Source organism: Lates calcarifer, linkage group LG12 (genome assembly GCF_001640805.2).
Source record: "Lates calcarifer isolate ASB-BC8 linkage group LG12, TLL_Latcal_v3, whole genome shotgun sequence".
NCBI lineage: Eukaryota > Metazoa > Chordata > Actinopteri > Centropomidae > Lates > Lates calcarifer.
In genome coordinates this window covers 15321451-15347131 of record NC_066844.1, presented here as the reverse complement: position 1 = coordinate 15347131, position 25681 = coordinate 15321451, and the positions used below count along the sequence as shown (strand labels likewise).

At 42.8% G+C, this 25681-nt stretch overlaps 1 protein-coding gene across 3 annotated transcripts; it reads left to right on the top strand.

Moving 5' to 3' along the window:
• The first annotated feature begins 1704 nt into the window (after window positions 1-1704).
• On the top strand, window positions 1705-24684 carry LOC108885630 (inositol hexakisphosphate kinase 2). 3 transcript variants are annotated; one of them, XM_018680054.2, is made up of 9 exons: window positions 1705-1823; window positions 5788-5854; window positions 5985-6008; window positions 7096-7247; window positions 18227-18736; window positions 20570-20804; window positions 21437-21621; window positions 22125-22300; window positions 23098-24684. In XM_018680054.2, exons 5-9 carry the CDS (start codon window positions 18463-18465, stop codon window positions 23839-23841), a joined length of 1614 nt encoding a protein of 537 aa, XP_018535570.1. In that variant the 5' UTR covers window positions 1705-1823; window positions 5788-5854; window positions 5985-6008; window positions 7096-7247; window positions 18227-18462; the 3' UTR covers window positions 23842-24684. The 3 variants fall into 3 exon arrangements, with proteins under 3 accessions (XP_018535570.1, XP_018535568.1, XP_018535569.1); XM_018680052.2 differs by having other exon boundaries at window positions 5932-6008; XM_018680053.2 differs by lacking the exon at window positions 5985-6008.
• Window positions 24685-25681: the final 997 nt, after the last annotated feature.

Genomic DNA, 25681 nt, shown 5'->3' with positions numbered 1-25681 from the left:
GAGACAGAGGGGAGGGTTGTCTCTCTGTGTTCGTCTGTGTAGATGTTGTCGTTCTGATTGGTGTTGTTCTTTCTCAGCGCTGTTCTGACCTTTACAAATGCCTGGGCGATAATCTACGTCATAAAATCAAAGCTGCAATTGAGAAAAGTTTGCAATCATTGCTCTTTTGTTCTCTTTACGGCACAATGTTGCTGCACTTTGAATGCTTGTGTAATGAAACTGAAAAAAAAAAAAAACTATCAGATTGTTTGACTGTCTGCTGTGGTAGAATTATCCTGCAAGGGAATTAATTTGAAAAAATGCATGCATTTTATGAGGAGCTAGAAATAAGCAAGAAATACTAGATTTTTGTTATTCTGAAGACACAGTACTCCCTGATGGTTTCTCAGAATTTAATACTTGTTTTCAAAATTTAGAAAATCTTCACATTCTCTGTTCTCTGCTTCTACCCCTCAGTGTAGCTCTGGAGGATCACATAAAGGGTAATAGTGCTGAGAGGGTATGTGCAGTTTGCTGACCCCCTGCTCTGCATTTTCCAAGCCAGATGAAGATCACTGACATCATCCACTGAAGACTGACACTACCAGGTGCACCAGTCCAGTTTAGATGCTCTACCTGTAAACTCCCACAGTCTGAGAACACACACATGCATCACATTCACCAGCTCTTATGTTTCCACATTTCATATACTTGCCCCTTGAGTCACAGAGTTCACAAGGGCTAATGACGGAGGTTGTGGTAGTTACCTAAGGCGCCATGCCAACATGTGTCAGTAGAGCAGTCACACTTTCCAAAGACAGCGTTGCTGTGTTTGCCATACTGGTTCTGCATGCCCTCCTCTTCTTCCTCTGGTAAGAATGTGAATCATTGTCAGTGTATATTTGAGCATGTGTGTGTTTTTTCTCACATGGGTGGTGCATCTCTGGTTTTCCCACCATCTGTCAAGGGCCTAATAAATGAGGAAATTTAAAATAGAAGCTGAGTAATACATCTAAGAGAGAAACTGAGATGACAAGTGATCACTGTAGAGTTGGGTCCAGGAGGCCCAATACTTTCAGACACAGAGAGAGTGTCTCCTCTTCCCCTCATCTCTCTCTCACTCTCTCAACAGCGCATGCACAAATTGCAAAACCCACTGGCAGGATTGAGTGTCCCTCTGAAGCATTTGTCTATTGATATCTGTCTGGAGCCTGGTTGCGTGTCTCCCCCCACTCTCTCTCTCTGCAGTCTCTGCATGACCTGTTATGTAACTCTGCTCCTCAACCATTTTAGAAGATGAACATGACTGCATTCAGATGTATTTTTTTCTTCTTATTACAACAGGTGTTATCACACTCACTCTACCATTTTGTACTGTGCCAAACGAGTACTACAAGGCTTGCATTCACAACTTTATTTATAACAATAATGTTGTAAGTAGACTTTTAATATTGAAAATGGTCAGATAAACATAGTACATAAAAACATCAAACAGTCATTCAAAACAGTATTCACAATTAAGGCTGGTGCGGTTGAATTTTTGCCAAATATACTTAAAAATGACTTAAAACTTGTTAACTAATTTTCTAGTTCAACTTAGATATTTCAGCTCTGGTTAATCTCTGGGTACGTGGGGAGTGTAATGGGGGTGATTAGAGGCCCATCATACACATCACTGTTGCAGATTTCTTCTTCTACGGTTCGCATCCGAGCCTCGGTGGCTGTTACCATGGCATCCAAACAGCTACTTCCGGAGCAGTGGGCCAATCAGAGTCGTGTGCCAAAACCGGAAAATGCACACTTGAAAACGAAGTGGGCTCCAAAACGCAAGTGAGGAAGAGCAGGTATTTTTTCTTTAAAGTTATACATAGTTTTACTTCCAAATTTTAAACATTTCACACAATGAATACTTTAACAAAACGAACCTGCAAGATAACGGTTTCAGGTCGGTTGAAATGCATTGTAGCCATAAGAGAAACTGACCAGTTCGACCATATTTACTCTGGTCCACCCAGCCATTCGGTGTTAGCAGTGCTGTGAATAATGTTAGCGTCAACAGTAAGCTCTGTAAAGAGCAATTTTCTGCAGACTGAGTCCGGTTAAGGTCGTGGTATGAGCTGTGTGTAAGACGAGCAGAGAATACATTTACCGAAATAAGCAGTTCAAAGACAGTGTATGGTGATGGAAAGCCAAAAAATAGTTACCTGCCTGTGGTTATTGGGGAAAGACTGTGGTCTTGGTTACAGTTACATGATTAGGTTGGTAGTTAAATTTGAGTGTGTGCTATTTGTGACTGTTGTATAAATCCTTGGCTGTATGTTCAAAAGGTATCAACGTGTTTGGCATTGCTGGACCTACATGAGATTACTTTGTTTTAAAGGAATGACCTTGTGTAAGCCTTGGAGCATTATCAGTATGTGTATCACATAACCTCAATCCACTAGTATGGACCTGACAACTGTGTGGCATAGGGCTGCAACTAATCATTGTTTTCATTATTGATTAATCTGCTATTTGTGTATTTCATTAATCTAGTAGTGGTGTTTTATGAAATACAATTTTTGAGAGCCCAATGTGACATTTAAATACCTTGTTTTGTCAGAACAACAGTCTAAAACCCAAACATATTAAATTCACCGTAATATAAACCAGAGTAAAGTAGCAAACCATCACACTGAGGAAACTGGAACTAAAAAATATTTCAAATTATTGCCTATAAAACGAGTTAAACAATTAATGGGATAGCTGCAAATTAGTTATCTGTTGATCAGCCATTTGATAAATTGACTAAATGTTTCAGCTTTGAACTGGTATTTTGCATCTGCCTGGTCTTACTATAAGGCATTCACTTTGGTAACTTCTACCATTTCAGATGGTAAACCTCGTGGTTAGACTTATTTGTCATTTTTTCAGTTCTTAGAAACTTTGGGGATCTCCCCTTATGGACAGGACTGTTCTTTGGCACTTACATAACACTTGATATAGTGAGGATTCCCCCACAGGCAAGTGGCAGCTGGCTGGCTTGGCTGACCTCCCCCATGCTGTGATAGTATTCAGTGTCATTGGAAATTGAAGCCAGGTGGTTGCATGGATGATGACAAGCTGTCTTCTGTCTGAAGATAAATGTTAGCACCACACATTTCACAGGCACCTCTCATTTTCTGTTGCATGATCTACCACCTTGCATGTGTGCATACTGGCACACATGTCCAATGTCCCTGTTTTATTTGGATATGTTCCATTTAACACAGCTGTATCACAGTTTGTTTGCTAATAAATTAGTCTTGAGAAAAATTGAAACAACTTATAACGGGACTGAGGGATACATTGAGCAGACAACACTAGGGAAGACTTGTTTGAAACATATTTTATTATCAACCTGCTGTAGCCGTTTCCAGGTGGCATGAGGCCTAGATGAGGTCATATACAGAAGCGGGGAGTAACAGGTTTAACTAACTTTATTCCTTGAATGCAGTGGTGTATGTGTTGTTTCTTTGTATCAGGCCAAGATTTTCCCTGACTCCTGGATTCCCCTGTTTGCCCTCTGGTATGAACAGACTCTGAGAAAGAAAGGCAAAGTGCTGACAACCTGTCTGTTATGATGTTGATAAGGCTGTTGGAAGTTCATCCAGGCTGACAGACCAAGCAGAATTATACTCTAAATCAGAAGGTGATGGATGCTACTTAAGCTTGCAGTTGTAGTAAAGAGGTGATAGATCCTGATTGCCTGGTTTCCATTAAAATGCCTCCTGCTGCTTGCTACAGGGCTACCATTTTGGAACATCTAATTCATGCTCTGAGGCACACAGCCTGTGTTTGCTTGGCAGGTTACACATCGGCTTACATGTACTTTTACATTATTGAAGTGATGGCAAAGACATTTGAATTGTTGTATTACAAAGCTTAACCTTCCTAAGTGCCAGTTTCTAACATAACATCAGTGGCATTGCAGTAGCTCTTGTCTTTGTGTTGCCATCTCTCTTTCTCCCTCTCTCTCTCTCTGCTTGCTGAAAGGCATGCGTCTCCTTGCATTCAGTCATTCAGCCCCTGTTAATCTCCTGAACCCCTGATCTGAGAGCTCTTATTACACATGCTCATACACTCTGCCGTTTTTGCTGGCATTGTACTAACTGGGATTTAGAGGCTTGAGCTGGGAAACTAACCAGGCTCTGTTTTTTATGTATATATATATCTGAGCTGATTTGCCTTCTTGGGGCATTTCTCATGGTGCCAATGTATTGGTCTATACACTTTAAGTTGTCACAGAAACATGGTCACATACGTGACACAAAGCTTGAATTTGAAACATCTGAGGTCACACTGAGATGAGCAGCAAGCATTGGCTCAGTGACGGAAACATTCTTTGATGATCAGGGTCATAGAGTAACACAGATATACTGTGTCACAAACCTTGGAATGTAATGCCTCTCTAAATCTGTTTGACTCAAGGTGGTTGTTGCCTCATTTGATGCCCAAGTATCAAAGCATGGCCTAGGCCTGAAGCCAGCTGTGCTTCTTTGACCTTACTGAATAATTCAGGTACTTATCCCGATCCAGCAGGGTGACTGTCAGGGCTATTGCTCTGCTCCATGGCAGGGACTCACCAGTTAGTCACCATCTCTCAGTCATGGAAAGTGTGACGAGTTTTAATCCTGAGACTTCATTTGATAATCTCCTCACCAGCTTAATTTTTCTGCTTAGTAGCTGTGAGGCCAGTTTTGAAAAGAGAAGCATGGTTCTCTCAGGTTCAACACTGGGATAGATTTTTGGCCTATGCCAGGGAAACCAATTGGGCAGAGAAGGAGAGCGCAGTATTTGTCATTGAGAGGACACTGAACATGAAGCCTGTTCCACTTGATGAGTGGCTGACCTGCTCTGAGTGGTCGTGGCACAATCCTGGGCCTTTGCCAGCTTACATTCCTCCCTCCACCTCACTCCCTCTAGCTCACATCCTACCATTCAGGCAGACTCTCATTAAGTGCCCTTTTGTTGAGGGATTACTTAGTTTATATTTAACCTCTGTTCTCACTGTCAGTGGACTGTAGAAGCAGTTGTTGGCACTGCCACTTCATTTGGAATCCATATCTGTGTCCGTCTGGCGTCTGAATACCTTCAGTGTCTCTACACATTTTCAACCTCCCTGTCTCACACCACCTTTTTCCAAGGACCTCTATCCTTCTTGATAATGCAGCTGGTGTGCTTTGTCCATTCCAGTCACTCTTTTATCTATTTTTGCCAATTGCAGGACCTAGTTTCTCCCTGTGGAGTTTGCAGCTGCAGTTCACGTGCAGGACTTGAACACACAAAGTATTGCCGCCTCAGTGTTCCCATCATTGTCCTGCATCTGATTAGGTAGACATCACATATTTTCTGAAATTTGTCTGCCTGACCGCACTCAATGTGTGTTTGCACACATGCACGCACAAGAACCTTTCATGCCTTATCTGACACGATTTATTTATGTGTGTGTGTGTGTGTGTGTGTGTGCACTGTGGTTTCAGGAACATACTGTTCCCTTCCTACTGGGCATGTGAGAGTTAGGAAGAGTGAATTCTAATTTATCACTGACTCATTGAGAGTGCAGTTGTGGGGTCTGGCCTCTGGAGAAATGCACTTTAGCAACTCCTTTATGGCAAAAACACTGTCAGGGTAGAAGAGGTTAGTGGCATGGAAACATCAGTTTCTATTTTTGGGTTGTGGTTTTGTTTGTGCCCGAGTGTGTGTTTAATCCTGTTGACCTTTTGTTTAGCAACATATGCACAGTCATTACTCTGAAGTAGCGTTCATGTGTTTCTGTGTGTTTTGCAGGTAGACAGAGCCTAGAAGGGGTTGCCCTTCGAACACACCAAGCCAGGCCAAAGGTGTTAAGCTTCAGGTAGGCAAAGACCGACTGACTCTAACTTTGTGCAGTTCACCTTCTATAAATCCACAGTTTTTACTTTCTGCCACCAGTCTCCCCCGTCTCTTCGCTCTGGGCTCATTCTCCACCACCCCTCTCTCCCCAGTTCGGTCTCAGGTGGTGTTACTAGGTGAGGCTATGTAACTGTTAGCAAGTTTAGTTTGGATTGTGAGGTAAAGTCAACATCTCAGAATGGATATATCTGCTCTGTATCCTATCCATAGCTGTTTATGCAAGCATCCACACCAGGGGGGTAAAAATGAGCCAGTGCTTTATGGTCAGTTATATTGTAATTAAACAGCAGCCAGTGGGGTAGGTCTATCTGGATGCCAGATATCGTCCTGGCTCTGAGAGTTGGACATTGAAGACGGATTTGGACCGAAAGTTTGTATGGCCTGTTTAAAGACTGATACAAAAGCCTCACAAGGGGGTCATCAGTGGGACAGCCTCCGGGTCTGATTTAGAAATTACAGCTGTGTGACCTTCTGTTAGAGTTTCACCAGCACGTCAAACCTATCATAGTTCAGCCAATCTGATTTAGTTAATTCTGTAGCCTATGGCTCCTTAGGTCTCTAGTCTGCTTCATGTATTTATACCATTCAGCATTCAGCAATACTTTTGGTTTGTCAGTCTGTCTCAGGAAACTAAAATCTCCCTAATATTTTGGTGTTTGCAACGATGCAAGACTAAAGCTAGAACAGAGAAAGAGGTAGCTGAATAATTGCAAGTATAAGCTTCTTATTTTATGACATTTAAATTCAGGTTTCAAACCGCCCCCATTTGAGCACACACCAGTTCAACCACATAATGTGAAAAGACATATTTTGGCTGAGGTTACACATCTCTCTTTCATAAGCTATGTGCTGCACAAAAGCCTATAGGTCGCTTCCTGCTTCATGTTTGATTAAGATGAAACCACAGAAATGCTAAGCATGTACCTTTGTTGCTATGCTTCTTGTGCTATCCATGATGCAGCACAAGCGGTGCTGTGGAAAAAATTAAGTCTCAAAAATTAAGCTTGTTTTATAACTCCAAAGAGCCTGTTATTTGTCTACTACATTATGTATTAATATACACAAACAGGGGGATGGCGTGTGTGTATGTGTGCTGCATGCAGGTGTGTACTTTTTTCCAGCAGAGTTTAGTAGAAGAGGCTTCAGCACTTTTCCACTGTACATCATTTAACTTTTTTTTTTCTGTGTCTCTGTGGGCCTCAGGCGTTCTTCAGTCAGTCTATTGGAACAAGGCCAAGCTCACCTATCCACACCCACTCAAAAACAATCATCAGGCCCAGCACCCCAAACCCCAGGAGTCTCAGCGCCCTCTTCACCACTCTGCATATCTATCACCTGCACTGATCATCATCCAGGTACAGAGCTCTAACTCAGGATAATAAGACACAGAGTGATGGAGGAGAGTCAAGCGGGGGTGAGACGGGTATTGCAGCGGACTGCTGGTAATGAGGGAACATTGTGAGGAAAAAAGTCCACGATGAGTCCAGGAAAGGAAGTTTCCTTCTTTAGATGTCAGTGTAGTAGATTGGATGTTGTCTACATTATGTCTGATAGCTGGGTAGGCTGCCGGTTTTAGAGGATGAAGTGCTTATTACAGTGGATAAATGCTGCTATTTGGGGGAAGATTGAGGACTGGATGTTCACTCGACAAAACGATAGAAACGAGAGATTTTGTCTGAAGGGGGTGTGGGGGGTGGGAGGAGGGGTCTTCAGAGGGGGATATGGATGGGCTCTTCTGTAATCCTCTGACATGTGCACTCTCCCTCACGTGCACACACAAGCACTGCAGTGCAGAGCTGTGTATGGTACAGAAACACGCTGCACTGCTGCCAACGCAGCCCACACTGCTCTGTATCAACAACCAACGTCCCTGCCCACACAGACTGTAAACACACTTTGCATTTCATCACAGACCTCACTATAAACCTCCCTCCCTGTTTTCTCACCTGTGATATATTGGAGCTTTATGCATCATCCCAGTCACCGTCTTTTGCCCGACTGAAATGCCACATAAAACCTCCACCATAAGGCCATACCAATGCTGCTCCTTCCTACATTTTGATAGCAGTGGGTGGCCACAGTAATTACAGGAATCATGGGTTGCTTCTTGACCTACTTACAGTTTCAGCATCATTTGTAACATATTTGGCTTCTAATAAATTTATATGGAATAATATAATTAAAAGGCTCTTTATGTGTTTGCTCTGGATTAAGATAATGGCTTTATTATTAGTGTCTCACTAATGTGTTGCAGTGCACACATTGTGAAAATATTTGGCAAAAGGAGTTTGAATATTAGTAGTAAAAGAAACTAGATTACAGTGTGCCATCAAATTGAATTTTTGGAAAGTTACCTCATAAAGCAAATCCAATAAGGGATGAACAAACAAAACTACTTCTAACACCCACAGGCATTTGGCTAGAGAAAGATGATTATTTCCCATCCTGGTTATACGGCTTTTTCTGTTCCGTGTGCTGAGATGCTGAGTTCAGATGCAGCCTGGACTGCAAGCAGAGTGAGCAGCAGAGCCAAACCAGTCAGCACAGTATCACAGTAGCACTCAGAATTCGTGTCTGATAGCCCAAAGCTTCTCTTCTTTCTGTCACAATAAATAGACTTACTTACTTTCAGGTGTGTATCCGTGGTGTGTGTGTGTGTGTGTGTGTGTGTGTGTCAAAGAGGGCGGTCAGTCAGCACCTACCCTCTGAGTTGCTGTAACTGTACTCCATCTTAGAGCCTTATATTACCGTATTATGTTTTTGCACGTGTGTGGGCTTTTTCCAAGGATTAATATTCATCTGGGCACAGTCAGCTGAGGCTGTGACTGTGTGCCTTCTGCATGCTAAGATGATTTAAAGTATTGGGTGTCCTGGATGAAGCGGTTCCTTCTCTTCTCCCTGCAATGATCACATATCTTTCAATATGATTATATCAGGTTTCAAGTTTGGTTTTGTATTTCTCTCAGTCTGTCTCATATTAGGCTCTGTTTGTTCACCAACATGCCATCCCATTCTTCCTTGTTCCTTCATCTTTTCCTGTAGTGTTCTGAGCGTACCTCATCCAGTTTTCCTCTCTAATTTTTTTTTTTTACTTTTCTCTGTGTATTTGTTAGCCTGGCTCTTTTATGAGTATGATTCTATCCCATCCTTATAAAGACATGTATTAAGATACACATGGTTTGTTAATGTGCTGTCACCATTGCAATGACCTGTCCTTTTTGGGTAAGAAATAGCAGCATCCAAATTCTGCCTTGGCTATGCACAACAGTGAGTGTCTGGAGAGAGCCTTGGTTTGGAGAGTTACACTGAGGGCATGCCATTGTGTTTATGTCAGTGGCCAGCTTTTAACAGTATGTGATAAGGTGTATGAGTGCTGTTATTTATGGCGGCAGAGGTGCTTGTGTTTATATTGGGTGTGAGAGATGTGCCAACATGCTGAAGGATATGCGCAGCCCTCCATCCTGTCACCTCACGTGGGGTGACGGGACAGCGGGCCAAGTTGACACACTTTGGAGGTGAGGAAATGTCAAGGATGCACATACTATGTTGACACAAAGATGCACACACACACATATACACACATCCTAAACGGCTCAATTTTATGAGAACTTCCGATGTGAGAGCCTGTGGTGTCAAGCTGACTAGGAAGAGATGACATTGCCACAGTTCCTCCACATGAGCACCACTTTATGTTGTCATCTTTTTCCTCAAGAACATTTTCTCCTCATCTGCAGGGAGGTCAGGTTCACCCTGAGCTTGCTATGCTCGTTGCATATTTGATTTGCTTCTCCGTTGCAGATCCTTTGCCAGGTGACAGCAATGCAATCATGATTTTTTAACATTACCATATACTGTACCTGAAATTTCAGTTTCTTTAAAAATATTGTGTATTTCTAAAGGATTTTATCTTTAAAAATGTAGATAATATGTAGGATTTACATTTGAAGTTAAAATACAACATTGGGAACTCTTGAAAGGGTTACAAAGTAATCTTGTTTAGATATTCATCAGTCCACAGTCAGACAAACTGTCTATAAATGGAGATGATGTAGTGCTGTGGGTGAGTGCACAGCTAAGATGACTCTAAAGGCACAAAGCGGAGTGCTCAGTTAGGTAAAAAAGAACCTCAGAGTAACAACTAAACAGCTGAAGGCTAAAGAGTTCACATACTTTTTCTTGCCACTTTAAGTCCCTTTATTAATATTTTCTGTTTTTGCGAGAACATCTGTTTACATCAGTAATTTTTTTAAATAAAGAAGTGATAGAAGGCCAGTATTTATAATTACTTACTTAGAAAATTCTGTCAAAGTGAAATTCTTCATTTGTATTTTAATAGATCTACAATTTATGTGCTTAAAAGTATTGGTTTGGATTGATTGATTCTGAATGTCAATCCAGAAGTATATTTTAAGATCAATTAATGCTGGATGAAAAAGCCACTACCACTGTATTCAAAACATAAACACATTCACCACTGGCCTGTGCCTTAATAACTGCAGCATCTGTTGTGTTTTATCTGTCCTGGCAGGCTTTCAAGTGCCCACACTGTTACGGTGTGGCATGTAAAGCCGTGGATAAGGTGTTGAGTGTTGTTGACATACAACTTTGTCAAGGGCTTTATCTATAGGATTAACAGAACGCAGGCTTCACCCCCAATACAGCAGAGTTAGGAGCCTGACTGGGTGCTCGTGAGACTGATATGTTGACAGGTATCACTTGCTCACACAATGTAACCCAACTCCCTGCCAAACTCAGAGAGACTATTAAGGACATCTGGGGTTGGCCTAACCTTAACCTGCCCACAGTCTTTCTTGGTCCGGGCTGGTCTGACATTAACACGTCTAGGTACGTACATACTGCATTACTGTCTCAGTGAACTGACTGTGTATCTTCTGGGCCTGTGTTTAGTGAGACATTGGCATTACATCACTTTATTTTTACTTCTGAAACACATGTTGTTTTCTCCGTTTTCATCCAAAAGACCACTCTCCAGTTCTTACTGGCTGCACAAATTCTGTGATGAGAATAACTTATTGTTTTCCTCTGAGTAGAATTACAGATTTGTTTTTGAGCGTGGTCTGTATATAGGGGCAGTCAGCCAGAGGTTTTCTTCCAAGCCATAGTGCTGTCATGGTAGAGAAGAGACTTCTCTGCTGTGTTATCTATGTAGCTTCCAAGAAACTGAACTAAAGAGTGGGGGTTAGCCAATGCTCTTTGACCTTCCTCAGCTGCAGAGGAGGAACACATCCAAATGACCATGGAAATAGTCCAGTCCATGCCTGTTTGAGGAGAGTGCCAGAACCAAAACAATTTAATGAATATGGATTTAAAGTCACTGCACAGTACTTATTTTTCCAGTTACGCAGAAAAATAAAAAAGCAATAAGCAAAGGAATCAAAGGAATCTTTAAGTAGTAGTATTATTATTTTCTTCAATCGTATACATCTAATGTTGTGCCTCACATTGCTGTCAGTTATGGAGAATACTTCCTTAATGCAGCATCCACAGTGTGTGTAATGCATTCAGTCATTAGCAGCGCTGCACCAGACTGGAGCTGCATTGTGTCAATGGACTGGAGCCAGCCGAGTCTCTGTCTAATGATTCTAAGAAGTGTGGACAGTTTAAGTGTGTGACAAACCTAAATCCAGGAAGTGTGTGACGTCCACATCCCTGTTTCCTGTACACTGTCGCTGAGCTTTACAGCTTTATAAGTAGGCTACTCCCTCAATTAAATGACTCACTATACAGTCACAAACTCTGGCAGCACTAGCAGGTACCAAGAAGACATCCTTATATAGTCTAAGAGAAGCATTGTCCTGTGGTTTGTCAATCCTGTGATGCTTTTAAATTAATAAAAGAACTAAGTGTTTTAAACAGTTTTTCCAATCATCTCTTTGGCAAGAACTTAAAGATTATGTGGGAGAGTGTCCCTTGTTCCTAGCAGAGATGCAAGTCTAAATGACCAATTAATTTCTTTCCGTCCCCTTTCCCATTAGCACTCACAGCTTTAACTGACTTTGTGCATGCTCCAGTTAGACTTTTCTCAATTGCAAACCCATCTTACTTGTGGACTGTCTTCACTGTCCTGTCAATCCAGACTCCACCCTCTGTACAACGCATCTCTACTACACTAGGTTTTCTTATACATAAGGACTACAGACTGAGACCTAAGAAAATTATAGTATTATTATAAAAAAGTCATTTAAGGCAGAAGTTTTGATGTCATAGCAAGAAAAAGCACCAAACCATGCCAGTGGCATGATAACATGTCAGTAGCATAACTTATCAGGGGACATGGAACTGGCACACCTATTCATCCTTTGTGAATTCTATTAGCCACATTCAAAGTGTGTTGTGAGAAACATCTTTTGCTCAGTGTGTCCATTAAAAGTTGATGCATCGATAGAAAATATGCCAAATAAAAAATCAATTGGTTGACATATAAATTATGTTAACAGCTGAAAGAATAACTCTCATATTTTTTAACCCTGTGTAAATGATTGATCCCAAGTCGACCATTTACTCAAGTGTGCTACGCTCTGCTAACATTCAAAGATAAACTACTTCGAGCAGATGACTTGCTATATTTCATTCTTCTTGCAGCGATGGTATTGTGTAACTTAGGAGTAATATTTAAATTAAATAAGATGTAAAATCTGCTTCTTTTATATCGGCTTTGTTGAGATATAAAACATACAGTATATATTTGTTATTTATGAACACAAGTGTTATCATGTTTTATTGGCAGGCTATTAACGATATTGGTAGTAGTAATAATTCAACATTGTCACTCACTTGCGAATAACACAGGAGGCAGTGATCTATTGAGGACACTGGGATATTTTTGGTGCTGTACTTCTCATTTATGAGTTAATTAGGCCAGTCATTAGGCCAAAAACCTGGTGCACTCCTTTCATCATAATCTACTCTGTCTCTCCTTATCACAGTACTCATATATCCCCTCCATTTTCCGTTTCCTCTCCGTTTGTCCTTTTTGTGTCTTTGACCTCCCTGTTCTGGAAGAGACTAGAGATGTCAGACCGGAAACAAGTCCAGGATATGTGTGTGTAAGGGTGGCCTCATACTGGGTCTCTCCCCACACCCTTCCATTGATTAGACATATACACATGCATTCATGCACAAAGCTGTCACACCTTGAGGAAATCCTGCCTCTTCGCTAGCAGTCAGAATTCATAGTTTTATGTTGTATAGTATGCATCTACAGGCATTATCACCTGGGACTGTCACCATACAGTCCTAAACATGGAGAGGAAATAAATAAACTCACTCTGTATTTTATGAAGAACAGGAGGTGAGGTGAGGCTAAAAATTTTTTGACAAGTTAAAGTTTTTCCTCTTGAATATGGTATCATCCTCTTGTCAGTGTAATTGTATCAAAACTGTGTCAGACATGTTTCTAGATGTGTTTACATGCACAATAGGGATGACTATACCAACAGAAAGTAACAGTATCTATACAGTTGTATCATTGCAGGTGTAGACAGGAACTGTCACTGGGACTTGACCAGTGCGTGCAGCTGTGTGACTTCAGTGTGTGCCCGATGGGCCTACAGCAGCAGCCAGTGAATTGTTTCCCCTCTGTATGATGCCTGTGTTTATTTGTCTCTTGCACTTGGCATGGAGCAGACTTTGTTTATTAATAGACTCCCCACAGCCCCAATTGCCAACAGCATGTGGTATTTTTAGTGGGGACTTAGGTGTTTGGTGACCCATGAGGATTTGGTTAGCAGGTTTATCTGGCATGGTGTGATGTGAGGTGATCAGTCTGGAAAATGACCCTGTAAATCACTGCACAGGTAAGATCAGCCTTTTTCCACTGCATCCATGCCAGGTGCCAGACCAGCAGAGGTGGAGTGTGTTTGTATGTGGAGTTGCTGTTTTGGTTGTACGTGAATTGTTTTGGGGGTTTTTTGTGCACGTGTTGCTGTGTTTCTGCCTGTCTGCACGTGTGATCCTCATGTCTTCTGAGAGGTCTGAGCACATGAGTATGAGTCAATGTGTCTATGCATGTATGCTCCCTGGCAACTGCGTAAATCAGTCCAGGTAAATCCAGACTCATGCCAACTCATTCAGATTATTTGTCTCATCCTAAATCTTTTAAGACTCTTGCAGGACGTAAGGTCAACAGTACAAAAAGACACAACAAACTAGTTCTCAGAGCCAACAAAGGTACTGGGGATATGCATAAGATTTATTGAAGGCATTTACTGAAAGTATGAGGAATAGATATTTGCAAGTTTATGTTGTGTTTGCAGGATATAAGTGCGTGTACTCTTTGTTATTTTGCCCTTCACATACCCCTCTAATGCCCCATATCTTCCATCTGTTTTATATCTAAATTCACTCAGCACGTCCATATTAGTCTCCTCCTCCAACGTCCATGGCCACACAAGGGCAAAAAACAAACCTTACCCTCTTTACCCACCTTCCCTTCCCTCCACCCCCATCCACTCCACAAACACCTCTCTCTAAACGCGTCCTCTTAATACAGATATATCTGCCGATCACATTTCTAGGGCACCTGAACGTGCTGTAAAGCCCCCTGGAGCTGCTGCAGCCTTGATTCAATATAACTTGGACCCACTTGATAACCTCAATGACATACCTACTCTCACTCTGTCCCCTTTGCTTCGCTGTTATTGTTGATAGATAAAAGCTCACAGATTAAGTTTGTTAAGTGAGCCCTTTGATCTCAGTGAACATGTCGATCATGGTGAGGATGTTGAGACAGTTGTCGGCATGACTTTGAATCAGAAGAACTCTGAATATGGAGCAGAACTTATGGACAGCTGAAAGACATTACAGGTAAAATAATGTAGTAGAGGTGACATGGTGGCTTGGGCTCAGTGTTTACCACTCACAGTCACTTTTACAGCAATACAGATCGATCCAGATTTGATTTCTGGTCCTTTTTTGTGTGGTTTTTGCAAGATCTTCTTGCATCACTGTGTGTGTCCTCAAAGGGCTGAAGTTCGCCTCTATCGGCCAAGTGCAAGTGTCCAAATTAATATTAGTGCTTTGCAATAGTTTCCCGGTGTAAAAATACATTAGTGCCAATTCAAGTTGCAAAAACACCAGTGCAAAGCAAATTGTCAAGAAATGAAAACACAAGGTAACTAGAGTAAATATTTTTAGGCTGGTTTTGTGATTGTTAATATCATTTCTATAGCAACAGCTACAGATGAGCATTGAATAGTGGTAGTTGAGATGTTGGTATACAGTAAGAATGCAAACCTCAGTTTTGCAAATGTCTTGTCATGGGCTGGTGACCACAACTATGTGCATCCCTACTTCTTCCCAATACCATAATGCTACAGGTTCCAGCCCTTTTGACCATTTATATGATTAGAGTACTGTATATTGTGTATTTTATGGGAATTCAAATATTTTATTACAGATCATTTCTGGAGTATCAGATCACTAAAACTCAGTTCTGCCCCGTGGACTCAGTTCAGTTTCCTAAATTAGCCTGAATCTTGCTTGCTGTCAGAGGACACTTACATTGTGACCAGCAGTCATCAGGTTGAAGAAGAGAGCAGGTACATTTCAAATCCTGTTTCCTTGATGCACCTTGTTAGACAGATAAAAGTCTGCCCTCTCACTTTTGTCAAGGTTGGAAAAGCTGTGATCTTGTCAGAAGCCATTCTTCTAATTGCATGTCTGTTGTGCTGGATTCCAACTTCCTGATGGCTGCACATGCCATCGCCTCTGTTTGTGACTGGCACACGCCTGAGCAGCACTGTGAAAAGCCCCTGCTAACCGCCCCATGCTGTACTTGGCCCATTTCTTTCAAGGTCATGGCTTTCGCTCTACCTCGTTTTCCTTTCTCTCGGTGTCATTTCCTCTGGACACTTTTTCCACTTTGGTCTGCAGTGCTCCATCATGAATTCCTCTGCACTCATTTAAAGGTTTACTGCTGGTACCATAAATCACCTACTGTTTGATTGATTGTTAATGTTTGTGCCAGCTGGTTTGTGAGCTTGTGGATGTCAGTGAGATGTAATGAGTGCTTAAGATCTTTTATCTTCAAATAGCTTGTGTCGTGTTTCTTTAAATGTGAATGTAGATGACACACATAAAGCTTCTTCTGCTCTGAGTTATTCATTTATGTGTTTTTGAATACCATCCCTCTGTTCTCTTGCAGGTTATCTTGACTTTTAAGACTGGCTTCTTAACATTGCCACTGATGTCTCTTAAAACCCTCTCTGTGATTGCCTATTTTAATAAAGCAGGCATTGCATGTGTTGACATTGACATAGCATCATGTTTACACTGCACGACAAAGTGGTCAGCAGGGTCATATTATCTGATCTAATAATGTGTCATAATGCTGCAGTTCTGGGATTAGTGTTATCCTTGGTAACAACAGTTAACATTATCACCCACAATAAAATGACGATTTTATGCACGTGCAGCCCTCAGGCAACAAAAACAAGACACATATGTTAATGAAAACACCTGTGTTGTGTGCTTGCCTGTATTGAAAAATAATTGTGATCACAGGGAGTCAAAGGTGACAGAACAGATAGTTCCCTGCTGAGACTAAGTGGGGCTTATTTTTCAGAGTGGTCTGTCTATAAGGTCCCCATTGATGTAAGATTTCACAGCAAGGGCATGTGTTGGAGGTGCTCAGGAGTTGGAAGAGCCATCCCACTTTGTTGTCCATGATAAAAAAAAACTGCTTTAAATCTGTTTGTGTATATGTTCAGAACACATACGTGTGTTAAAGTGTAACTGTGGCTATTTTCTACTTGTTTGTCACAGCCTATTTCCCTGTCGTGTTCCAAGAGGCAGGATTAGAGAGATTAGTGCTGGGCTTTCTGACTGTGTCCCCTGCACAACCAGCCACTGTGCAACTTAATGTACAGTACACGCGCGTGCACATACAAGCACACACTCATACATAACACAAAAAAAAAGTGTGTTATGATAGAACAAACACGGAGGTAAGTGATATACACTATGCAGTCACTCATCTGTGTTGTAGTTTCCAGTGGTGGTTTAAAGGTGGACTCACATGAATGGAGACCGCAGTGAGTGACTGCTTTAATCAGATGTTATTTTGCCTGCGAGGATAATCTGTGTCAAAAACGGCTGGGAGGGTGCAAGGATTATAGTTTCCAGTCTGGCCACAGCACAAGCTCTCAACAATCCCCTTCACGTCACCCCTTCTCACCCAACTTTATCTTCATAACACCACATCCTTACTGCTGTTCATCTTCTACTTTTCAGTTTCTGTAAAGCCTTCAAATTCTTACTAATGCAAGCTTGGCCATAACCACCAAAAAATTCACTTTATTATGGACTGTAAACTAAAGGTAGGGGTCACTCATATTTATTCAGTTTGCTAACAGAGTGTTCTATGCTGCTGTAGTTCAGGGTGTAGGCAGAGAAAGTAAGTACAAAATAAAACATAAATTTATTAAAGTCGGGTTAAACAATAACAGAATATATGGGATAAAATAATTTGATGAAGTTTTATCCAATACGTAATAAACTTTGCAGCCAGCAGTAGGATCAGAAATCAAACAAAACCGGCCCTGTGTTATGCTGTTTAAAATGTGTTTATTTTGCACCATGTTTCTCCTGTCATCATGAGTCACATGCTGCCAAAGCTGTTGGCTCTTTCAGGCCAAGTTTTTGTGTAGTATTTTTGTAGTGTAGTCATTTTGTTTATATTTGACAACAACAACACTTGCCGTGTTTTGTGCTGCATGCCAGTTTCTCTGTTTCTGTCCTCCCTTGTTCTGTTGTCCCCTTCTCTATACCTTATTTTACTATGAGGAAATAGTGCTGCTTGTACTGTCAGGTTGTTAAAGCCCCGCTGTCACACAGACAGAAAAAACAGCTGAGTTCAGCTTCACCCTCCCGTCTTGTTTTTATTCTTTCCTCTCTCTCTCCCTTCCCCCAGACTCCCCCCTCCCACCACTGTCTTTGTTTGCTTGCTCCTTTCCCTCGAGGGGTTACCACCCAACAGCCTGCTTTAAACGCTCCTGATTGGTGGATTGCTTGTGATGGGGTGGGCTGAATGTCAGGCTTGTGAGAGCTTTACCAGTCGTGAGCCAGCTCTCAGCTGTTAGAGAGCGTTGAGTCTGCAGCAGAGGCACAAGCAGGACCCGTCTCTGTTCGCTTTATCTGCTGCTGCAGCACTTGTCCAAACCTCAACATTTAAAAGGACATAAAAGGGCTCTCTGTCTCTGCTCAGCTATAAGAACTGCCAGACAAGGAGTTGAAAAGGAATTAAACAGATACTAGCTTTTTATTCTGTTTCTCCTCTATTTCCTCCTTCCTGTCCTTTGTTTTCGACCAGCAGAATCCCTGACAGCACAGACGAAGCAGATCTTCATCACAACAGCGGCTTTTGAAGACATTGGAACATCTTGGGAAACCCTGCAATCTTAAAGCGAGATACCAGGACTAGTTCCTCTGCGGATCTGCAGTGTTTGAGTGAGTGTGTGCGTGTCCCTGCTAGATAGGGCCCCCACCGCATTGTGTGTGCGTGCGTGAGGAGGCTAATGCCCGCGGTAGTGTGGTCAGGGCCAGAGGAGGATGAGTCCGGCTGTGGAGGCTCAGGCCCAGGAGGCCATGAATGCAGAGCAAAAGCAAAAGCAGCAGCAGAACCACCTGCAGCACCAGCTGCAGCACCAGCAGTGCTACATGGAGAAAGGGGTGATGCTTGAGCCCTTCGTGCACCAGGTTGGGGGACATTCCTGCGTCCTGCGCTTCGGGGAGCAGACCATCTGCAAGCCCCTCATCCCCCGCGAGCATCAGTTCTACAAGAGTCTGCCTGCTGCAATGAGGAAGTTTACCCCCCAGTACAGAGGTAATCAAACTAACCCTTTTTAACAGTGCAGTGGCTGTTGTGTTATGTTGTGTTATGTTGGTGTGGTCGTTGTATGCACCACTCTTTCTCTTTTTCTCTGCTCTATGTGCACATGTGCAAGTCAGTGGGGATAGGTGTCGCAGACATGTTTTGCATTTCTTGAGGCTGTGAGTAAAGTTTAGATTTAAGACTTTTAGAAAAGAAATAGCTCCCTATTCCTGCCCAAGTGCAGTCTCCAGGTTCCTGCCAGCAGCATGTACCAAACTGTTCCACAGGAGGGTGCTGCAGCTGAGACTGCAAGTGGGCCCTTTACAAACAGGCCATCCAGTCGTTGTGACCTGTTACGCAGGTAAGTCAGGCGAGCAGGTGTGTTTCTTTTTCTAGTGCATAGCCAGCACATTGAAAAGGACACATAGTGAGATTCTGCTTCGCTGACATCCAGAAATCCAGAGAGTAGTTTGCAAGAGACCATGAGATAAGCTGAAAAGGTCAACATCAGGGCTCCTCTAGATCATAGTGGTTGTGTCCACGAACCTGACACACCCTGTTTAGGATCTTTAAAAATGAAGCACAATGAGTGACACATATCACACATATTTCAACAAGCTCTGCTGGTTTTTTTGTCACCATTCATGCAGAGTGTATGAGGGTGTAAATCCACCATCGAGGAGAGTGGCATCAGTAAGACCATCATTTAGAGAACAAATAAGAACTGCAGGGTCCTAAGAAGCCCTCTGCCACTGTGTCCTTATCATTCTCCATCTGCTCTGATTACAGCACATCCCCTTTAAATGTTATTTAAGACAGTACCTCATGGGCCAGTTCAGCTGCTTCCTCTGTGTCCCCAGCAGAGAAGTGAAAGAGTGATACAAAGGAGCCACTTTCCTCCAATTGTCCTAAAAGAGCCATGGCTGCTTTTAGTCTTCACCTCCAAAATATGGAGGTGCAACAGAAACTTGTGTGATCATGGAATGATGTTAAAATCAGTCTTATCTTCTTCTCCTATCCTTGCTGTGCCATGAAATTTTTTGTGGCAACAGTGCTTTATTTTCCATGTCACCATTTTTGCCTTCTTCTTGCCTTTATTTTCTTGTACTTTCTCAGTCCTCCTCCCCTTCATTTTATCTCGGCTTCTCTTTAAGCCATATTATGGGACTCCATGAGGAAGAAAGGGTGTGGCTGTTTATGATACAAACAAGTAGGGAAATTGTTAAAATATAAATATGCTGTTGGAGTTACCGTACTGTGAGCTGAAAGCTTCGAGAACCTTTGCTTTTATGCTGACCTGTTTGCTTATAAGTGAGTAAGATGTTAGCAGTCATATCTACACAACACATTCAATTTTCTGTGTATAAGTAGGTGATACTTTGTGGTTTCTGTATGATGTATATGTATATTGCTCATCATTTTATGTGAGGTAAAATTATTGGTAATAAATAAACTGAATTCTGACCAGATTTTTGTATCCTTGTGCAATTTGTGTTTGGGCTTTTATTTATTCTATGCTGCTCTGTGCTTTATAGCATTAAACCTGCTTAAGAGAGCATGATTTGTTTCTGTGTATGTTTGCATTAGACCCGCTCTCTGTGTTGCTTCGAGAGCTCAGCCATCCTCTCTTGTCAGTTATAGTTAACAATATCAAAGAGATGTGGGTGTAGACACAAACTAATCTCTAGGTGTAATTGCAAAAAATGGTTGAGATGGGAATAAGGGATGCATGGCACTTAAGAGCTTGTTTTATTTTGTCCGATGTATAGACATATTCCCCACACTGCTCCATAACACAGATGTTTAATAGATGTCTTTCCATCTCCCTCCTTGTCCCGGTCTCAGGTGTGGTGTCGGTGAGCTTCGAAGAGGATGAAGAAGGGAATCTCTGCCTCATCGCCTACCCCCTCCACAGCGACCCATCAGCAGATCTGGAGAACAAGGACCCCTCGGCCGACTGCGAGCCCAAGAGCAAGATGCTCAAGTGGGGCAAAATGGTGGCATCCTCGCTGCTCGTGGACAGCGAAAATTACAGCAAAGATGGCCGTAGTCGCCACTCTCGCAAAGACAAGGACAAGAGGTGAGATGGAAAGAAATGTGTCAACACAGACAGCAGCACACTCAGGGACTTGTTACTCATCGCAAAGTAGAAGATATAGTTGATGTATCACCAGGCGGGCGCAAACTGAGTCACTTTCACACAGATATTAAGCGGAAGATGATGTATTGATCACTGGAAAACCATTACACAACCATGATATATTTAAAGTAATCTTAGATTTTCCATGAAGTGTAAAGCTGTACTCTGAGGCCTCACATTCTCACCGACTGATGACGCAACCATTGACTTACACATACAGCCAAAGGCAAAACAGGATCTAAATACGGCAAGAGGCTGATCCTTGGCCTTGGCAGCCAGGGGGAAGACAACCTCAGGTTTACATAACTTCAATAGATGCAGGTCTGTACATATATAACAACACCAAAGTTTACTTAGTCAGCCTAGGCCTAGAAGGATGATACTGCTTGAGGACAGAAGATGAGAAGAGGGTGAGTGAAAGACACTTTTCAACTGGGCTTCACTTACAATCCAGTGTAACAGTTCATGACCGACTGCCACAAACACACTTTAACCATGTATACGATGTTTGTGTACATTCATCTGCTCTGCTTCTAAAACTAATGAGGAATCTCTTTCCCTCTGCCTTTCAGTGTTCACATGCTGCAGGAGGATGTGGAGTTGGAGTGGCTGCAGCAGGCTGAGGTGCTCTACTACAGACTGGAGCGCAGTCACACTAACGCTGTCCCGCAGCTCAAACACAACCCATGGAGTCTCAAGTGTCACCAGCAGCACCTGCAGAGGATGAAGGAGAATGCCAAACACCGCAACCAGTACAGTATCCTTTGACTGACTGATAACTACGCTGTTGTTGTTTCCTTTTTAAAAATTCTTTTATTTATTTATTTTATTTTCCAACATTCATTATCACAGTGTAAAGAGAGAGAATGAATTGTTCAGAGGTTTCAGGCCAGAGGACATGGCATAGCCAACTGTGCTACTGGGACACCTCACCACTTGCATATTTACATGCAATTGAAACATGTACATGGTTATCAGTGGCTCCAGCTTGTACCCGAGGCCTGTTATCTAATTCATTGGATAGCTATCAATTTCTTTGTCCTGTGGAGTCGCTTTTCGAAAGCACTGCAATCAGCTACTTGATATTACTGTGACTTGTCTGTACATATTGTAATGGTAATACCATATCCTGTATGTGAGGACATCGAAACCTGTGGAAGGAAAAGCTTAGATCAATGTTGTCTTTGTCGAGAAGCTTTAAGCTAATTAGTGCAGAAGAAGGCTTTTTTCAGCAGTGTCCTCCTTGACTCAGCTTCCCAGAATTCATCTTGCTAGAGAACCTGACGTGGCGGCACACAGTGCCATGTGTGTTGGACCTGAAGATGGGCACAAGGCAGCATGGAGATGATGCCTCAGAGGAAAAGAAGGCAGTGCAGATCCGCAAATGCCAGCAGAGCACGTCAGCTTCGATAGGAGTCCGCCTCTGTGGCATGCAGGTGGGCTTTGAGCCAAGAATGGCCTCTGTGCTCATGGAAAGAAATAGGTTGACATTTTGCATAATATGTTTAATCTGCTTTCTAGCTGAGAGTTAAATCAGAACATCTACACCACTCTTGTATCTGTCTGCAACTAGCTGCTGTTAGCTTAGCTTAGCTGGAACACTGGAAACAGGGTAAAAGAGTAGCATGGCTCTGTGCAGTGATAAAAAAATCTCCTTACCAACACCTCTAAATCTCACTAATTAACATATTTATCCAGTTTGTTCAATTTCTACAAAAACTGAAGTCTAAAAACAACAAATGACCAATTTATGGGGGTTTGTGCAGTTGCCAGGCAACCAGCAGAGACTCCAGAAAGTTACTGCTCCCAGCCAAGAAAGAGTCCCAAGTGTTAAAATGTCCCAAAATTTGGAACTGTGTTTTTTAACAATCTGTCCACCATGTGTTTTTGAGGGAACTATCCAGCAACAATGATCTGAAATTTGATAGTTAAATCAGTAAAGGTGATTCACCACGCTGGCCATTAATAACAAAAAACAATAGAGGATCAACCTCTGTTCAGCATCTTTGACTATTCAAATCACATCAAAACAATGGCTCTGTGCATTTTTGAATACTTATACTCATCTCTTTTTTTCTTTACTGCCTTAATTATTTGACTTCAAACTAGAAAAAATAACAAGACACAAGAGAATTATTTTAAAACTGACTGTAAAGTTCTTAACCAGCCAATCTAGGGCAGGTGAAACAAAGCTAACTTCGGCAGACTTCTTCATGTTTCTCCGTTCTCTCAGGTGTACCAGTCTGACACAGGCCAGCTGATGTTCATGAACAAGTACCACGGCCGCAAGCTGACCCTGCCAGGCTTCAAGGAGGCTTTGTTCCAGTTCTTCCACAGCGGACGGCGTCTACGACGTGAGCTCCTCTCCCCGGTGCTGCGCAGGCTCAGAGACATGCAAGCCGCCCTGGAAGCCTGCGAATCCTACCGCTTCTACTCCAGTTCCCTGCTCATCATCTATGACGGCGCGCACCACCGTAAACACACACGCCGACGCACCGAGGACGGACTCTCTGAGGAAGAAGAGGATGAGGAGGAGGACGAGGAGGACGAGGAGGATGAGGATGATGATGAGGAGGTGGAGGCTGAACCGGAAACGGACGAGGAGGAGGAGGAGGAAGAGGAAGTGGGTGAAGTAGCAGGTGCACTTGGCTTCCCTCACAGCCCCTCCATGTCTAGCGACGCCAGCAGCAGTTGCTCCGGCAGCAGCGGCAGCAGCAGCAGCAGCAGCGGCAGCAGCAGCAGTAGTAGCAGTAGCAGCAGCAGTGGCGGGAGCTCAGGTGTCAGCCAGGCTCACCTGACCCGCTCAGACTCCCGCAGCCCTGTGGTGGATGTGAGGATGATAGACTTTGCTCACACCACCTGCAGACATTACCGGGAGGACAGCGTGGTGCACGAGGGCCAGGACAGTGGCTACATTTTTGGTCTCCAGAACCTGATCACCATCATCTCCGAGCTGGAAAACCACAGCACAGACTGAAGACTGACGTGACACACACGTACACATTCAGACACAGAGGCACAATAAGGAGGAAAAGAGAAGGACTGGACTACAGAAGAGGAGAGAGATTTCTCCTCTCCTTGCTGTAGCTGGCCTTTCATTGGACCCCCTTTCCTGTTTCTGCCGTTGGTGCTTCTTGATGTTCCTGCTGTGTGTGTGTGTGTGTGTGTCTATCTTCGAAATATGAAACAGACCTGCGAGTAACATAGAAGAGCCATCTGTGTGACTGCAGATTTACCCATTGTCATCATTCTGTTTTAACCTCACCTCACTGTTAGGAAAAAGGGTTGGCGGCAAATAAAAGCAGTGTGAAGTCTGAGATGTTAGAATAGTTTTTTCCATGTGTCCGATTCCAAAGAAAGCGTCAGCGTTTTGCACACACAAACATGCACTTAAAACACATTCTGCTGAACGAGTGTGTGTTTAGACTGAGACAGGGCTATCAGAGAGAGCAGGAGTTGTATGTGTACGAGGACAGAGACGATGGGAAGAAAGGTAGTGAGCTCACACCCTCCATTCTTCTCTTTTGCCTGTTCATTCTGCCATCCTTCTTTCCCTGTTCGTTTTCATTCAAAGAGAATATATTCATATAGGTATCAGAGACAGATGATATAGAGTTATTTATTTATTTGACATGTTTCATAAATAAACTAAAAGTTGAAAAAAGAATGTGAATGGAGAGTACTACATTCCATGTTATTAATGTTACAATAATGATATTAATTAATATTGTTATTCGACATGTTTGGATACCTCTACCTTGTGTATCTGTGTTGTCCACAGTTTGTTGGAGGAGAAAATTAAAAGACTGATTTGGGCTAACATCTGTGTCTTCTTTCGTATTTGCCGTTGGTTGTGGGCGAGCTCAGGACCTTTAAAACACTGAGTTAAAGAAAGAAACCACAGATTTCCTGTTTACATAAAGTTTAAATGTCGCAGCAACCAAATGTCATGTAAATGTCCATGACGTTAAGTCGTCCCCTGGGTGTGTATATATATGGTCCTCTCTCTGGGCACCAGCCACTACAAGCGCATGATGAAAGATTAATTAATATCTCTAGAGATTGGATGGAAAGTGTGGTTGGACTGCAACTCAATACGAGCAGACACGACCCACCACCTGCTGTGCAGAAAAATAACTGGAGCACATGCCAAGCCTGAGGCCTGCCGTAGACATATCCTGTAATATTGTGGAGTGCAGCCAAGATATAAAATTCACCAAACATGCCTTATCTTTAGATTTGTTTCCCTCAGTCTAAGACGGGAGGCTGTGGCTCAGGAGGTAGAGCAGTCACCCACCAATCAGAAGGTCGGTGGTTTGATTCCCGGCTCCTCCAGTCTGCATGCCAAAGTATCCTTGGGCAAGATACTGAACCCCAAATTGCCTCTGATGTGTGTCATCGGTGTGTGAATGTATTTGTGAAAGCACTACTGTATAGACAAGTGCTGTGTGAAGGTGATCTGTAGTGTGAAGCGCTTTGAGTGGTTGAAAAGACTAGAAAAGTGCTATATAAGTCCATTTACCATTTACCAGAATGTATATGTATGCTTTTTCCACAACAGGGTTGGTCTGGCAGGGGGGGATGACGGCATCCAGGGTTGCCTCAGCCAGTCCCGGTCATCTCCAACCAGTCTGAGCCAGACAGAGAGGAGGCGGAGGCATGTGCTCTGAGAGTCACAGGCTCAGCGCACAGTGTGAGGAGCAGCAGCGGTCCTCTTGGAGAAGAGCTATTAAGCAGCGCCAGGCTTGTGTCAACAGTGCACACGGGCCATTACCACTTCATTGTGTCCCCTCCATGGAATGTACTGCCTGTACCAC

Bases quoted from the DNA above. Each gene is read 5' to 3' on its own strand.
- LOC108885630 (XM_018680053.2), top strand. From the start codon at position 18,463: ATGAGTCCGGCTGTGGAGGCTCAGGCCCAGGAGGCCATGAATGCAGAG. The intron at 21,622-22,124 runs GTATCCTTTGAC...TCAGCTTCCCAG, and splicing joins CAAACACCGCAACCAGTACA to AATTCATCTTGCTAGAGAAC. The intron at 22,301-23,097 runs GTGGGCTTTGAG...CCGTTCTCTCAG, and splicing joins TCCGCCTCTGTGGCATGCAG to GTGTACCAGTCTGACACAGG.